This window comes from Aedes aegypti, chromosome 3 (genome assembly GCF_002204515.2).
Source record: "Aedes aegypti strain LVP_AGWG chromosome 3, AaegL5.0 Primary Assembly, whole genome shotgun sequence".
NCBI lineage: Eukaryota > Metazoa > Arthropoda > Insecta > Diptera > Culicidae > Aedes > Aedes aegypti.
The window spans coordinates 157,923,716-157,942,135 of record NC_035109.1 but is presented as its reverse complement, the minus strand read 5'-3'; the positions used below and the strand labels follow the sequence as shown (position 1 = coordinate 157,942,135).

General features: G+C 40.4%; 1 protein-coding gene across 6 annotated transcripts in view; it reads right to left on the bottom strand.

Moving 5' to 3' along the window:
* LOC5574550 (ras-specific guanine nucleotide-releasing factor 2) overlaps positions 1-18,420 on the bottom strand; it is a 714,561-nt gene that overhangs the window by 410,514 nt on the left and 285,627 nt on the right. For all 6 annotated transcript variants that reach the window (XM_021850760.1, XM_021850761.1, XM_021850764.1 and 3 more), the window contains one exon: positions 5,194-5,698. In XM_021850760.1, the coding sequence (XP_021706452.1) occupies positions 5,510-5,698 (189 nt within the window). In that variant the 3' untranslated portion in view covers positions 5,194-5,509. The remainder of the gene's footprint in view (positions 1-5,193; positions 5,699-18,420) is intronic.

Genomic DNA, 18,420 nt, shown 5'->3' with positions numbered 1-18,420 from the left:
GTTAATTACTAAAGGACTCCTGGAGGCATCTCTGTAGGAACCCCTGGAGAATCCTTGCAGGTATCCCAGAAAGAATAACGGTAAAGATTTTGCTGGTAGAGTCTCTAGAGAAATCCCGGGAAAGAGATTTAGAGAATTTTCTGAAGAAATCCCTGGAATTATCCTTGGAGGAATCCATAGAGAAATTTCTGTAGAAATTCCAGGTGCAATCCATGAACGGATCATCTAAAAGCAATTAATGTATAGATTTTACTGAAGAAATTTTTGTAGACATTTTCCTAACGTAATCCCTGGAGAGATGGTTGGGACAATTTCTGATGAAATTCCTGCAGGAATTCATGGTAGAAACTCTGGAAGAATTCCAAGAGGAACTCTTCGAGGAATCCCTAGATGATTTTTTGGAGCCTCAGAAAGAAATGTTTGGGCAATCCCTGTAGGATCTGGGGAGATCCTTTCAGAAATCACGTAGCAATTTTCCTGGTGGTTAATCTGGGAGAATTTCTGGATGAAATTCTTGGGGAATTCATTAGTTGTAGATCACCTGGAGGAGATCCTGAAGAAATCCCTGATAAAATGCCTGGAACGAGTCTTAGGAATAACTCATGGAAGAATATCGAGAGGACTACCCGAGGATATCTTTGTATGTATCTGTGAACGATTCCTGGGAGTAAACTCTGGAGAAATCTCTAGAGAAATAACTTGAGTTATCCTTGTAGAAATTGTCTAAAAGTAATTCACTGCAACAATTCCTAGAGAATACCGCTAGCGCATGACGGCTCAACATAGTAGCATATCCGAAAGAACTTGAAACTATTGAGATCCAGAGCTACAGGTCCAAAGCCCTGATAAAGGTGGATGGTTGTGAAGGCTATGTCCGTGGTCATCATGTAAAGAACAAGCGGACAATGCTGTATCGTGTCAGCACCGAGGAGGCAGCCCCTCTAGCCCGATGTAGGTAACGCAACCCTGGTTAGGTGGCCTACCGAAGACTCTTCACCAACCAAGAAAGGCAAAAGTAGAGCAACGATTGGAAAGTTGGATCTTGGAACGTGAGAACTTTGCATGAACCCGCGCGTGTTGGGCTCCTGGCTCGTGAACTACGGAATGTTGGCGTGAACGTGGCAGCTATTCAGGAAATACGCTGGCCGAGAACCGGAGAACGTGAATTCCGAGCGATGGATCCCATCGCCAACACTTCATTCAAAAAAAAAAAAAAAAAGCCTGATCAGCATATATGGGCCAACGAACGATAAGTCCGATGACATGAAGGATGATTTCAATGAGAGCCTGGATAAGGCCTACGGAGAGTGCCCAAAACAAGATGTCAAGATAGTCACCGGCGACGCCAATGCGCAAATCGGTAAAGAAGATTTCTTCCAACCCGTCATTAGAACGGAAAGCCTCCATTCTGTTACCAATGATAATGGCATGTGGCTAGTAACCTTTGCTGCTGCTAGAGGGATGGCAATCGGCAGTACATACTTCGCACGAAAGAATATCCGCAAACACACCTGTCGACACCCGAGTGGCGAAGCCTGCTTCCAACCACGTGCTGGTTGATGGGCGACATTTCTCAGATGTCATGGATGTCAGAACCTTCCGAGGCCCTAATATCGACTCGAATCATTATCTCGTTGTAGCTAAAATTCGGGCGCGGTTATTCGGCGTCACGAGTTCCACAACAAACAGAACGCTGCACTTCAATATATAACGATTATCGACTGATGGGGTAGCTGCACAGTACCACCAGCAGCTAGACGAGCAGTTTGGGAAGAATCAACATTGCTGGAGATGTCGACAGAATGTGGGATCCTGTCAACGAAGCTGTGAAAACAACGGCGCGGGAAGTGATTGACACTGGTCAACGACGACGATGAAACGATTGGTTCGATGAAGAGTGACAGACATGAAGAATGTCCATAGAAGCCATATGCTTATGGCCGGTACCCGACAGAACAGAGAGCGATACAAGGCAGCGAGAGCCAAAGAAAAGTGAATTCACCGCAGAAAGAAAAGTTAGCACGAAGAAAGTGTGGTAGCTGAAGCTCAAGAAAGCATGAACCGGAATGATATGCGAAGATTCTATGGAACGGTCAATGGTGCGCGGCACAAAACCGTACCAGTGCCTGCCATGTGCAAAGATCGAGAAGGGAATTTGCTGAGTGATGAAACGGCGGTGTTGAACGGTGAAAATGGGAATGTAGAGGGAAACAGGATGAAATTGATGATGACGATCAAGATGTGGACTCACCGACCATAGGAGAGGTTAAAAAGGCTATCAGTGAGCTGAAAAACTGTAAGTCTGCTGGGAAGGACGAGATCCCGGTCGAGCTTCTCAAGCACGGAAGTGAGAAGCTTTATCAGTCGAACACTCGGTGGACTTCTGAAGGTATGGCAGGCCGAAGAATTGCCCACCGGCTGGTTGGATGGCCTCATACGTCCAATCTTCAAGAAAGGGCACAGACTGGAGTGTTCCAATTACTGAGGAATTATCCTGCTGAATTCGGCGTACAAAATTCTGTCGCGCATCTTGTTTAATAGACTGAGACCGCTAGAGGGGTCCTTTGTCGGTGAATACCAAGCTGGTTTTGGTGAGGGCCATTCGACAACGGACCAGATGTTTAGCTTGCGAATGATCCTAGATAAATTCTGGGAGTATAACTTGCGGACTCACCATATGTTTATTGATTTCAAGCCGGCGTACGACTCAGTGAAAGGAAATGAGCTGTGGCAGATAATGTCTGAACATGGTTTTCCGGCAAAACTAATTAGGCTGATACGTGCTGCGCTGAATAGTTCGAAATCAAGTGTTCGGATCGCAGACGAGGTGTCAACCTCGTTCGTGACGTTGAAGCAGGGACCCGCATTTTCGAGTTTACTGTTCAATATTGCACTCGAGAGTGCTATTAGGAGATCTCACGTGCAGAGAAATGGCACTTTTTTACAAGGTTGCACATGCTCCTTGGTTTTGCGGACGATATAGACCTAATTGGAATCGATCGGCGGTTAGTGGAAGAGGCCTTCGTGCCTCTGAAAAGGGAGACAGTGAGGAAAGGCCTGATCATTAATTCTACCATAACGAAGTACACGGTTGCAGATAGAGATAGAATCAGGCTTGCTGGTGTAGGTGCTGAGGTAGTATTTGATGGGGATGTGTTTGAAGTTGTTGATGAATTTGTTTACCTTGGAACACTTGCGTCATGTGACAACGATGTTTCCCGTGAAGTGAAAAGACGTGTTGCGACTGCGAATAGGGCCTTTTACGGACTACGTAACTAGTTTAGGACCCGCAGCTTGCAAACGGGAACAAAATTTCGCCCTGTATAAAACATTGATTCTTCCGGTGGTGCACGAAGCGTGGACGTTGAAAGAGTCAGACCGGAAAGCTCTCGATGTTTTCGAGCGTAAAGTGCTGCGGACAATACTCGGTGGGAAACTCGAAAATGGTGTGTGGCGCAGACGCATGAATCACGAGTTGTATCAAGTGTACAAAGATGCGAATATTATCAAGCGTGTAAAATACGACAGATTTCAGTGGGCTGGTCACTCAGTGCGAATGTCGGAAGAAAAAATTGCAAAAATAATACTAGGCAGGAAACCAGGTAGAGGTCGGCGGCTTCGGGGAAAATCACGAATACGCTGGCTGTACGCAGTGGAAGAGGACCTGGCGACCCTAAACGTTCGGGCAACTGGAGAAGTTTCGCCCAAGACCGACGAAGATGGAGCTCTACAATACGCCCGGCAATGGCGTCGCTACACTGTAGCGACCAAGGTATCAAGGCAGGTATTCCTGGAAGAGTGACTTTTTACTATGGGAAAATAGGTTTGTTCTTACATTACAGTACTAGCGTGTTTGGAACATTTCTCAAAATTTCTCCATAATAATTTCCAAATAAACCTACATTGTCTTTGGGACCCTTTTAAATCACCACCTACAAAGCTGAAAATTTCACAGAACACTATTTTTTATGGTAAGGATGGTAAGAAATATATGGAAGATTGGATTTTCAAACATTTTTAAATTTTGAATCACCCTTATGGGCATTTTGCATGTAAAAACAAGATTTGGTTACTAACTTTTGTCATTGACTGCAGAGGGATGATTGTAGAACTTGAGATTTCTTAGATTCAAAATTATGACCACGAATTTATTCCAGCTATTCTTCTGTACATCGTGGGATAAGCAAACTGCACCAGCAGCTATGGATACATTTTTCCCCCATCTCTAAGTGAAACGTTTGCGACCAACTGTTTCCACCATATCTACTTGATGTTGTGGAAACAAGGTCTCGCCCTCTCTGCAACGTATGAGTGCTTACCTACCCCATGGTCTTTATTCTTGCGTTCCTGTTTTCGTGACTCCTAATGAGCAGCTCAACGGTACACCCATTGGATGCTCGTTGCATTTATACTTGCTGCAGGTTACGAAAACACAGCTCTCATCATTCCCGGTTTGCTTTCAACCGGTGTTCTCGGTGGTGCAATGTGCTTTCTCGAAGAGAACGTTAATTTTAATGTCCTCGGAGGATGTTAATATCTGTTAAGCTATTATTAAAAGCCACCGGTGCTTACGAGCTTGAGTAAGTGGAGGATGTGGGAATGGCTTCCTGTTGTTGGATGAAATTATTTTCCAGGTAGGAAGCTGAAAAATGTTTGCGGGTATCGATTTTCATAAAATTGTTTATTTATAACAACTATTTTTACTGCATCATAGAAACACTTTCATTCTAATTGTATAAAACTAAATTAAGGTGTCTTAAGCATATTATACTTCATGATTATTTGGGAGTATTTGGCATAAAGGCATCGTTTGATAAGTGATCTACAATCAATACCTTAATTTTTTTAAGCTTTTACCGACATCAACACCAACGGTTGAAAAAAAAATTGGTGGGTTCTCAACAAGCGTGCTGTTCGTTCAGAGTTTTCCCAAACTATGTATGTCAAAAATTGTTGTGTCATTAGAAGGCATAACTAAATAAAACTCGTGACGGGTATTATCGAAGGTCTTTTCAGAATAACAGTTTTCTCTACATCCCGGAACGTAGAGAATCTTTGAGCTTGTTGTAAATTGGCAAAGAATACAATTCGACGTAAGGAGCTGGAGAAGTATGTACTTAACATATAAAACTTACTTACTTCAAAATACAGTATTTTCCACTGTAATAGTAATTAAGCGCCAAATGTACTTACCTTATTAGAAGCTTTGGGAACGCTTTCCATTTGTTTGATGATTTGATGATGCTGCCACACGATGTTCCTCTCCAAGGTCCCTCTTCCAAAATTTCCACCCACTTCAAACATTTATTACAACAGCCTAGCCACTTGTCACTCAAATTCACTTCACTTCAAAATAAATATGTCATGTTGCATTGTCCATTTTTCTCTCGTTTGCTCTCGTTTCTGGATGGATTCAGTGTCCAATGTCTAAAGCTTGGAAGCACAAAGCAAAGTCCACCTCCATCCCCCCTTTTTCTGTTTTTGCTAGTGGTGCAGAATATTGTAAAATTTAAACATTCGCCGTATTGGGTGCACTGAGACGCGAACTGCGCGGTTCGATCTGCAGCGACTTTTGGTACAATTCGTCGTCGTCCAGCAGCAACGATGTATCCAGGAGGTAGGATGTAACTTTCGGTATGTGATCGATTTTGTACGGCGTCTGTTGGAAATGGCGAATCTCCCGTATCACATGTGCGATCTGCAAAATTTCCAAAACCAAAAAGCAATTTATGTATGAGACGAGAGAGCGAAACGGGGATTCAAACCGTTGTTCGTTCGATGGCCCCTATGGTGCTTTGTATTTCAACTCGAAGGGATGCTAGAATTACACTGAAACCTCCATTTATGCGCAAAGGGCCGGGGGTACGTTGAATGATACCGTATATTATCTGCCTAGAAATTTAATTTTCATGAAATTTTGAAGAAAGATTTCAAATAAACCAAAATGATACCTGTGATAAAAGCTTGTGAAGGAATCTATCAGCTATATGAAAATTGCCTTGATGTTCTATGTAAGCTAGGAACTCTGTGGGGAACAGACCACCAGATCTACAAGCGTAACTTATAATCTATTGAAGATACATAAACAACATTCATAACCATACCTGTTATTCTGAGTGGCTCGGTAGCTTAGATGGTAAAGCGCTCTTCTAGCAAGAGTCCTGGGTTCGAATCCAAGCCAAGCACGTGGATTTTTTTTTAATAATTTCACCCCTAGTTTATTCATCTTTACCACGAGTAATGAGTTGATTAATTTAATATATAATATAATTTAATTATGCTACTTTGAGTTTTTTTTTTCAGGAATCCATGGAAATTCCTCAAAAAAAATTTCCTGGGATTCTACCAGGTATTTTATCAATAATTCCTCTAGACATTTATCCACGAATTTAACCAGAAATTTCTCCGGGGAAAATCCTTCAGGCATGCATTTATCCAGAGATTTCATCCAAGGTTCCTCTACAAATTATTAAAGATTTTCTCCACTGATACCTTCAAAGATCAATCCAAAAGAATCTTCAAGTAATTTGTTCAGTTATTTTTCAGAGCTTACTCCAAGGCTGCCTCCATGAGTTCCTCCAGAGATTGCTATGACAATTTCTTCAAATATTCCTTCAGGAATTCTCCAGAAGTTAGTTATAAGGATTCCATCACGCATTATCCATTAATCACATCATGCATTCTTTCAGATACTTTTTAAGGGATTCCTCAAGAAATTCATCACCAAAAATTTCCCCAAGGATTTCTCCAGGAGTTTTTTTTTCAGAACTTCCACCTCAAATTCCACAAGGAGTTGCTCCAGAAATTCCACCAGGAAATTCTTCAGCGATTCTTTTTATTATTGTTTCTACAGATTTTGCCAGGGATTTATACAAAATCTTCCCGAGGGATTTCTTCAGTGATTTATCCAATGCTTCCTTCAAAAATTCTACCAAAATATCCTCCAGAGATTAATTTAAAAACTCCTGCAGCGAAACTTCCGGAATTTTAAAACAGATTATATCACGATTTTTTTCCTGTGATTTCACCAGGAATTCTTTTTGAAATTGCTCAAGAAATCCATTCAAAGAAATTAATAAACGAATTTCGATAAAAATTCCACCAACAATTACCCTCAGGAATCTCCTATCAAACAACTTTCTCTGATTCTTCTAGCGATTTCCCTAGTGATTCCTCCAGAAAATCCGTTACTGACTTTCACTAGAAACTCCTTCGAAAATTCCTACAGAAATACAAGCAAAGATTTACTCCAGGAACTCTTATAATGATTCTACCCAGGATTTCTCCAAGGATTCATCCAGGAGTTCCTCTAGAGATTCCACCGAGAATTCTTTCTAGGATTCTACCAGGAAGCCATCAGAGATTCCACGAGAAATACTTCAAATGAATTCATCAAAACTGCCTACACATTTCTTTAAAGATTCCGCTTGCAATTTTTTGAGAAGTTTCCCCAGGTCATCTTCCGGTATTCTTCTAGGAAATAGCATGAGCATGAGCATGAGCATAAATGACCGTACAATTCGTAGTTGCTACTCCATGATTGACCAGAGCAATCGAAGTTGCACAGGGGTTTAGTGAATGGGGCTTGGGATTAGCTTACCATTCTTCAATGTGCACAAATCGAGAGCTCATACTTTAGAAGTCAATAACGGCGCCGGCCACGTCCTTACGGTCATCGGGGAAGGGAAGGAATGTTAGTTAGACAACCATTGATTTTAGAGACCGAAGAATCTTCTGCATCTCCATAGTTGTCATGGAAAGGATATTGGGTTAGTGGGATAAGGTAAGGATCTGGGAATCATCTTTAGTTGATGATGCGATCCTTGATATATTCACGCCTGACCGGATTCGCGATATTATTCGATAAATGAATTGTATGCCGAACAAGTGTTCATCGTTCGCCCTCGCAGGAGCAAGCAACGCGACCAAAGGATCAAACACTACTAACACTAATCATGCGATCCGCGACTCTTATATACTATCGTGCCGCGCGAGCGATGCGCAACACGATTGATCCTGTCCGCATCACCCGCCCCCGCAGGAGCAAGCAACGCGAACAAAGGATCAAATACTACTCTTCCGGTATTCTTCTAGGAAAATAATTAATAATTAATGAATTCCACCTCTTGTTTCCTTCAAAGATTCTTGTTTGTATCCCTGGGTACCTTTATCGAAGGAATTTTTCAAGAATTCAAGAATTAACTTACAGAATCCTCAAGGAACTTCTTCAGGGATTGCTTTAAAAGTTCTTTCAGGGATATCTTCAGGACTTTCCCCAGGGAATTCTTTGTGAATTTCTCCGGTGATTTTTCAAAGCACCTCAAACCACCTCCATGAATTTCTCAAGCAATTGCTCCATGGATATTTTCAAAAAAATTCCAAAACAAATCTTTCAGGTGTTTCTTTAATTGTTTAATCCTCTGAGTAAATATCAGTTTATTCCGTAAGGAATTTCTGGTAACCCTGAAAAAATCCTAGTAAAACCTTCGAAGTATTTTAAGGTAGAACTTCTGGTGAAACTCTGGTAGATTTTTACTGGTGGAAATTCTAGCGAAACTTTTGTGATATTTCCAGTTATCCTAGAAGAACTCCTGGTGAAATTTCTCAAAAACCTTCTTTCTCGAATTGGTTTAATTAACTAATAAATTAATAAGAGAAAATACTGGTTAAGGCTCTGAAAGAATAACTGATGAAATCTTTAAAGGAAATTGTGACCAAACCCCATGAGAAATTGGGATGGGATCTTTTTAGTTCATCTTGATGAAATCCTTGGAGAATGTTTTCCAGAATATTTTGGAAGAATCTGTAGAGGATTTTTTGAAAATTTTGTAAAATCACCGGAAAAATATTGGTGCAGTTTCTGAAAGAATTCCCTCTGAGATTTGGAGGTTTTCCTGATGGAACTCCTGGAGAACTACCAGGGTGAACCCAGATTAAATCCACAGAGGCACCTCTGGTAAAATTCTCAGAGAAATTCCTGAAGGAATGCCCGTTTTAAATCAGGAGGAAATCCTGATAGAGTCACTGGATGATATACTGGTGGAATCCTAATAAGAAATTATTGGTAAAATCACTACAGGAATTCCTTGGAACCTTCTATAATTCTTGGAGATATTTCGCGATAAATATCCTGAAAAAGTCCTAGGGAATCCCTTGAAGATTTCCGGGAGGAATACCTTGATGAATTCTGCGAGGAATCCTTGAAGAAAATCCGGAAAGAATGTTTTGAGTGCTTCCAGTGATGAAATGCTTATCATAAATTTCTGGTAAATTCCTTGGAAGAATTCCTGATAATCTTCGAGAATCCTTGAAGATATATCCTCAAATTAATTCCTTGAGGAATTTCGGAAGGCATTCCTTGATTAATTTCTGGAGAATTCCCTCTTGGAACTCAGAATAATCCTATAGGAATTCCTGAAGGAACCTTTAGAAGAATTTCTGATAGAATCCCTGAAAGAACTTCTGATGGAATTCCCAGAAGGTATTCATGATGGAATCCCAGGAGGACTAATAAAATCTGAGAAGTATTTCCAATGGAATTCATGGAAGAACTTCTGATGGAATCCCTGCAGAATTTCCCAAGAACTCCTGATGAAATCCCTGAAGAAACTTCTGATGTACTCCCTGATGGAATCATTAGAAAAACTCTTGATAAAATTCCTGTAGAAATTCCTGGTAGATTCTTTGAAGAAACTCTTAATTAAAACCGTGGAGGAACTCCTAATAAAATCCCAAGAAGCACTCTCGATAAAATCCCTGAAGAAACTTCTTATGGAATCCCTAGAAGAACTTATGATGTAGTCCCTGGAGGAACTCCTTATGGAATCTCTGAAGGAACTCCTGACGGGATCCCTATAGGAACTCCTCATGAAATCGGTTGAGGGATTCCTGATAATATGCCTAGCAAAACTGTAAAATCCCAAGAAGAAAATCTGATGGATTTCCATAGAGAAACCCCTGGAAGCAAATTTTGATAGAATCCCTTGACAAATCCCGGGAGGAATCCGTAGTAAATAGCCTGATGGAACTCAGAATAACCCTAGAGGAATTTCTGAAGGAACTTTTAGAAGAATTCCTTATAGTATCGCTAACAGAACTTCTGATGGAATCCCAGAAGGTATTCATGATGGAATCCCATGAGGGTGGGAATCCATGGGATCCACGGAAGAACTTCTGATGGAAAAACTCCCAATGAAATCTGTTGAAAAACTTCTGATGAAATCTCTAGATAAACTTATGGTGAAATCATTGAAAGAACTCCTGATGTAATCCCTGATGGAACCATTAGAGAAATTCCAGGTGAAATCTCTGAAGGAACTCCTAAAAAAACCCTGGAGGGACTCCTGATAAAATCCCTATAAGAACCCATGCTGTAATCCTCAAAATAATATCTGCTGTAATTTCTGGAGGAACTCTCTCTGAATGAACCCCAGATGGAATCCCTCTAGGAAATCCTTTTTTTTTAATTATTTATTTGGCAGGCCCAAACGCCCGAAGGCTTTACGGGGCCGATTATCCTTGATAATAATTATCATTTATTTGACAAACTGAAATTACAGCTACTCTGTGATCCCTGAATAGCACACAACTTCTTTTTCTCCTTCCCGCGTTTCGTTGACAGCCGTCTCTTGTTTGTGCCATCGTTGTTCTCGCATGGAGAAGATGAGCTGCCGTTCCCGTCGTTGTCATCGTCATTGTCGTCGTCGCCTTCACTTGAGCTCTGTTGTTCTATAGGTGTTTTGTTGTCCAGTTCAGTAAGCGCACGTTTGCCTTTTGCCAATATTTTTGCAAATGGATCACTCGCATCAGGGGAAGATGGGGTCGATTGCTCACTGCTAATCGGCGGAAAATCCGCCTGGTTGAAAATTTGTTCGGTTGTTGAAGCGATTACTGGTGCTGCTGTTACAGGTTCGCGTCCAGTTGAAGACACCTCCAAACATCTTTGGTTAGGATGCGCTGGCTTGGAGCACCGCCGACAGGTCCTGATTTGGTTCGGGTGTTCCACGTAGCAGACCTCATTGGCTATCGTGAGAAACGACGGGATAGGGTGCTTTATTCGCATCTGAAGCACTCGAACTCCGTTAGGTATTCCGGCAAAGTAGTGTTTCCAACGCTCGGACTGTATTGAAAACACCTCCCCATACTTCATCATGAAGTCACCGATAGTCACATGAGGGTCGGATGGGGGCAGGTCATGCACTCTCACAGTCACTGCCTCGCTGTCCACATATACCGGTATTTTAAAACTGTTTATCTTTATAGACAATAACGCGTTTGATATTGTGCGCTTTTTCATAGCGCAGCGCTGTACTGTTGTCCACCATCTCGATGTATACACAGTTACGCGTGTTGTGTAGATGAATACTTTTCACATCGGATAGATTTAGTTTGATTTCGTGTTCCAAAAATTGTTCGACTTTTCGAACCTCAAGTCGCGCAGGAACGACACTAAAATCAATTACCAAAGTGATTTTGCGAACACCACTCATTTTGCTGATATGAAGCACGGGAGATATTCAAAACGCGTCCGACGGTTACGAGTATAGGCTGTCAACTCTAGGAACTCCTGCTGGAATTCCTGGAGGGATTCTTGATAAAATGCCTGGCGGAACTCATTATAAAATCCCAAGAGGCAGTCCTGATGGGATTTTTTAAGGAACCCCTGATATAATCTCTAGAGGAATTCCAGGAGCAATCTCCGAAGGAACACCTGATGGAATCCCCAAGGAAACTTCTGAATAAACCGCTGTAGGAATTCAAGGTGTAATCTATGAAGGAACTTCTGATGAAATCCCAACAAGACCTCCTTTTGAAAGACGCAGGGGAACTTATGATGGAATACTTGGAGAAATCCTGATAATATTCTTCAAGGAACTCCTGACGAAATCATTGGAGGAACTCTTGATGAAATTCCTGGAAGAACTCCTTATTAAATCCCTAGCGGAACTTCTGATAGAATCCCTGGAGGAATTCCAGGTAAAATCTCTGAAATAACTCCTGATGGAATCCTTCGAGGAACTTCTGATGGAATTGCTAGAGGAACTGGATGGAATCCCTGGATGAGTTCCAGGTGAAATCTCTGAAAGAACTTCTAATAAAATCTCTGAAGGAATTCCTGATGGAACCCCTAGAACAACATCTGATGAAATCTCCAGAAGAACTCTTGATTGCATCTCTAGAATATTTTCTGGTGGAATCTTTTAATAAATATCCAATTGAATACATAGAGGAACTTCCAATGGAATCCATAGAGGATCTTCTGATGGAATCCCTAGAGAAACTCTTGGCAAACCCCTTGAGAGACTCCTGATAAAAACCTAGAAATCCAGGAATTCATTATTGAATCTTTAGGAAGTACTCTTGATAGAATTCTTAGACGAACTCATGTTAAATTCCCTAGAATAACTCCTGATCACTAGAGGATTAAGTGCTGGAATCCTTGGAGGAAATTTTGATGGAGTTCCTGGTGCAATCTCTGTAGGAATATCAGGTGGAATCCTCACAATACATTCTTAAGGAAGCTTCTAAAGTTCTCCTGATGGAATCCCTGGAAGAAATTTTTAAAGAATCCCCAGGAGAACTCCGGATGGAATCCCTTGAGGAACTCCAGATGGAATCCCGTAAGGAATTCCAGGTGAACTTTCAGAAGGAATGTTAAAGGAATTTTTAGAAAAAATATGTTTTAATCTCTGTAGAAAATCTTGATTAAAGTTTTTGAGGAACACCTGGTGGAATCATGAAGGAACTACCGATAAGATCCATGATATATTTTTTATAAAATTTCTGAAGAAATTCCTGCAGTACTAACTGACGGAATTCCTGGTGAAATACCTGATTGTATCCTTGAAATAATTCCTGGAACATTCTCTGGAGGATTTCCTTATAAAACCATGGCGAAGACGATGCGTAAATTCATGCTTTTTGACTTGCATCACCAGTTCATGAGACGTCGAGGCTTCAATTTGACTTGCTGATGTAGATGATCGTGCAACATCCCTGCAGACAGTACGATAAGTTCGTCAAACCTTTTTGGCTTCGCCCACCTGTGGTTGGTCCAAAATTAAACTCATTTGATTTTGGCAGACCGATTCGTCAACCGACAAATCGGTTTCACAAACTGTCAAATTGGTTCGTCAAGCAGCATCACACACGGTCAAAAACAGCATCAAGCTGGGAGCGGAGTCAATGTTGGTCAAAGAGTCTGTGGGCTGCATAACAAGTGATCTTTAGCTGCATTACCGGAAGAGGGTGAGCTGGATGAAGCCCCTCTTGAGGACTGCTAGAGAACATTGAAAGCAGCCATTAACGATGCAGCTGAGAGCACGTCGGGTACATGGGACGGAGTCGACAGAATGATTGATTCAACGAGGTATGTAGGTAGATTCTGGAGAACAAAACTATAGCGCGGGCGGTCATGCTGCAGCAAGGAACCCTGCAGAACGTGGAACGCCGCCTGTGTCGGTCTCAAGAAACATGTAAGTTCTATCAAAAACTCCCTGCAAAGTCTTCGTACCGCGATCCGAGATGTGCAGGGATAAGTATGGGAGCATTTTGACGGATGAGCGTGAGGTGATCGAAAGGAGCAAGCAGCACTTCGACGAACACCTGAGTGGCGCTGAGAGCACAGGCAATGAAAGACGGGACAACGAAGGAAATGCCTTCGTCATTACTGCGGAAGATGGAAACCAACCAGCCCCCACTTTGAGTGAGGTTAAGGATGCCATTCACCAGCTAAAGAATAATGAAGTTGCTGGTAAGGATGATATCGGAGCTGAACTCATAAAGATGGGTCCGGAGAGGCTGGCCATTTGTCTGCACCGGCTGATAGGCACAATCTGGGAAACAGAACAGCTACCGGAGGAGTAGAAGGGAAGGGTAATATGACCCACCTACAAGAAGGGCAGCAAGTTAGATTGTGAGAACTTTCGAGCGATCACCATTCTAAATGCGGCCTACAAAGTATTGTCCCAGATCATCTTCCGTCGTTTGTCACCTATAGTAAACGAGTACATGGGAAGTGATCAAGTCGGTTTCGTGGACAGCCGATCGATAACGAACCAGATCTTAGCTGCTCGGCAAATCTTCCAAAAACGTCGTGAATACCAGGTCCCAACACATCACCATTTCATCGATTTTAAGGCGGCATACGATAGTATCGGAGCTATGGAAAATCATTGTCGAGAACAGCTTTTCCGGGAAGCTCACGAGACTGATAAGAGCGACGATGGAAGGTGTTCAAAATTGTGTGAAGGTTTCAGGCGAACATTCCAGTTCGTTTGGATCTCGCCGGGGACTACGACAAGGTGATGGACTTTCGTCCCTGTTGTTCAATATTGTGCTAGAAGGTGTTATGCGGAGAGCCGGGCTCAACAGCCGAGTTACGATTTATACGAGATCCAATCAATTTGTTTGCTTCTCGGTTGATATGGACATTGTCGGCCGAACATTTGAAAAGGTGGCAGACCTGTACACCCGCCTGAAACGCGAGGCAGCAAAAGTTTATTGGCTAAAATATTAACGTTCCATAAAAAATATAAAATTTCCATAAAAAATGCAAAATTTGCCAGTAAAGGAACAAGGGTAAAATCAACAGAAAAGTTAAAAATTTCCATAAATAAATAAAAAAGTGCATAGAAAAAACAAAATTTTCCACAAATAAAAAAATTTTGAGCAATAAATAGATTCAAAAGTGCAGTAGAATCGACAATAATCTCACTAAAAAATGTCGAATTTTCCATTTAAAAACCTCAAAATGTCCCTATTTTCTTCACAAAAAGCAAGAAATAATTATAAATTTTCCACAAAAAAAGCCAAAATTTGCAATAAATAAATAATTATTCGCCCACAATAAATCAAAAATTTCCATTCAAAAAATCCAAGATAGCAATAGCAGTAAATGCAAAGTTGCAATAAACAAACCCAACTGAGCAATTCAAAATGACAATCAATACATGAAAATGTTGTAGAAAATTCCAATATTTAAGTAAAACTTTCCATAAAAATAACGTAATTTTCCAATAATGATGTGTAATGGATTTCATAAATTTTCAGTCAAACTGAAGCATTGTTTTCACAATTGGAGCTAATTAGTCGTCGTATGTAGATGTAGTAATTGCATTTTAGAGTTCGATAATTAATTACGTAAGAATTTAGGGGAGGGGAGAGTGGGGAGATTGGCCGGGTTTGAAAAAAAGATTTCTTGCCATATAGAAAAAATTAATGTTTCATACAAAAAATCATACATGGAGGGGAGGCGAGGTTTCGAAAAATCTCAAAAAAATGTTTTTTAATACACCCCATCGTTAGGCGCTACAATTTTAATTATTTCGGCAAAGTTGAAATGAAACATGAAGTGGGTGATGAGGTACAAAAGTAGCGTTACAGCATGCTTAACCATATTTGTAGTACTGAGACAACCCACTAGATCTAAAAATGAACCTATTAAAAAATACTTTAAAAAGCGTTATGTTCGTATGCAAATAAAAAAAAATATTTAGGAAAAAACTCATTAATCGAAGTATACATATTTCTGCAACTGCTGTGGGCAGTTACTTTACTGATGCTTAGTTTGTAAACACCAGTTCCCTGGCTGGTTGGGCATGAGAGCATAAGCTTCTACCATCAATGTAGTTGGACATAACCCAAGCAGTGACATAAGTGTTCCTAATATTGGAAGAGTAGATATTCCATGTTCCATGTTTCATTTCAACTTTGCCGAAATAAGTAAAATTGTAGCGCCTAACGATGGGGTGTATTAAAAAACCTTTTTTTGTGATTTTTCGATACCTCGCCTCCCCTCCATGTATGATTTTTTGTATGAAACATTGATTTTATCTATATGGCAAGAAATATTTTTTCAAACCCGGTCAATCTCCCCACTCTCCCCTCCCCTAAATTCTTACGTAATTAATTATCGAACTCTAAAATGCAATTTCTACATCTACATACAGTATTGGACAAAACATTTTCGATTTTCCATACAAAATGACCAACTTTGGTAAGTAAGATCTCAGTTATTTATGGACCGATTCGAATGAAACTTTTACAGAACATCAGATGTAACTTGAATTTTAACATATATTTTTGAATAATTTATCCAATCACGAGTTTATAAGTAATAACGATTTGACTAAAGTGTAATTTTCGACGAAAAATTCAAAACTTTTTATCTCAAAATCTGATAGCCTTACTCAAAAACTGTCTTCAGCAAACTTATTCATCTCGTCAAAATCTACAATTTTGCTGAACATACGATGAAGCTATTCCTTCAATATGTTAAGTTATGTCAATTATGAAAAATCGTCAAAAAATTCACTTTAGTATAACCGTTACTGCTTTTCAACTTGTGATTGGAAAAATCAATCAAAAATATATGTTAAAGTTCAAGTTATGTCTGATATTCTGAGAAAATTTCAGTCAAATCAGATCATAAATAACTGAGATATAGTTTATCAAAGTTGGTCATTTTGTATGGAAAATCGAAAAAGTTGCAAATGTTTTGTCCAATACTGTATGTACGACGACTAACTAGCTCCAATTGTGAAAACAATGCTTCAGTTTGACTGAAAATTTATGAAATCCATTATACACATTATTACTCATTATTGTAAAATTACGTAATTTTAATGGAAAATTTTACTTAAATATTGGAATTTTCTACAACATTTTCATGTATTGATTGTCATTTTGAATTGCTCAGTTGGGTTTGTTTATTGCAACTTTGCATTTACTGCTATTGCTATCTTTGATTTTTTGAATGGAAATTTTTGATTTATTGTGGGTGAATTATTATTTATTTATTGCAAATTTTAGCTTTTTTTTGTGGAGGATTTATAATTATTTCTTGCTTTTTGTGAAGAAAATAGGGACATTTGGAAGTTTTTAAATGGAAAATTCGATATTTTTTAGTGAGATTATTGTCGATTCTACTGCACTTTTGAATCTATTTATTGCTCAAAATTTTTTTATTTATGGAAAATTTTGTTTTTTCTATGCACTTCTTTATTTTTTTATGGAAATTTTTAACTTTTCTGTTGATTTTACCCTCGTTTCTTTACTGGCAAATTTTGCATTTTTTATGGAAATTTTATATTTTTTTATGGAACGATTATTTGTCTGCCAAAGTTTATTTGATGGTGAATGCGTCTAAGACAAATTACATGCTAGTAGGTGGAGCTGAGTGCGACAGGGCTCGACTAGAAAGCAGTGTTGTGATAGACGGCGATACGCTTGAGGTAGTCGACGAGTGCATCTACCTTAGATTGTTCCTGACGGCTGTTAACAATGTTATCCGTGAGAGATGATCGGTAAAAGTCGGGCCTCTACAAGCAGCGGCTTGTCAAAAAAGGTAAAAAAGATTCATCTCCATACCAAATATAGGGGAACTTACGTATTCTCGGCAGCTTAAGCCGATGCCGTGCTTCTTTTGTAATTTTCTCGGACATCAGCAGAAAAATTCCGTGTTTGTCTATTTACATTTAAGCGTTACTCAATCCTCTATCGGTTCACACGGACAGACTTGTAAAAATGCTTTTGGAAACGTATTTACAACGCTGCGAACATCCCTTGTCAGTGTGACTATTGTCGGCAGCCTCAATCTTTTCGGCAACTTTCCCATAACAACTGCTGGTGAATCTCTTCGGCAGCTCCAAATCAGTCCCATTTGGTGGCGTGCTCATTTGAATTGATGACATCTCCGGCGATATCGTTTGTTTAGTCTCGGAAATCTCGCCAGCGGGAAGCGGGCAGAGCAAAGAATCATCTGAATGTTTCCACTGATGTGTTTTGATAGAAAAATACTGTATATTTGGTGTTTGAAATTTGGTTGCCGATAATAGTCGCATGGTGCCGAAACCGTAAGTCTCCCTACCATGTACGAAACGCTCATAAAACCGACTGTCATCTACGGGCATGAAACGTGGACGATGCTCCAGCAGAGGACCTGGAGGCACTTGAAGTCTTCAAAGGCCTGGTGCTGAGGACAGTGTTGTGAAAAACTCAATTTCTCACAACTCACGCTTGAGATTTTTCAAGCGTGAGTTGTCAATCACGCAACTCAGAAGTCAAAAAGATCTCTAATGAGTTTGCTCTCTCGGGAGAGCGTTTTGATTGACATTTGAGTGCGAGTCTATCAACACTGGCTGAGGACGATCTTCAGTGGGGTTCAGAAAAATGGTGTGTGGCGGCGAAGGATGAACCACCAGCTCGTACAAATCTACGGTGAACCCAGTATCCAGAAGGTGGCCAAAGCATGGGCGGATCATGTGCGTATCGATTTCGCGAGCGTAGGGCTGAACCGAGGATGGAGAGATACGGCCTCGAACCGAGTATTTTGGCGTGAAATTGTTGATGCAGTGTTATCTGTTTAGATGTCAACTAAATAAATGAAATGAAAACTGTTACTCCGAAGAGCTCGTGAGT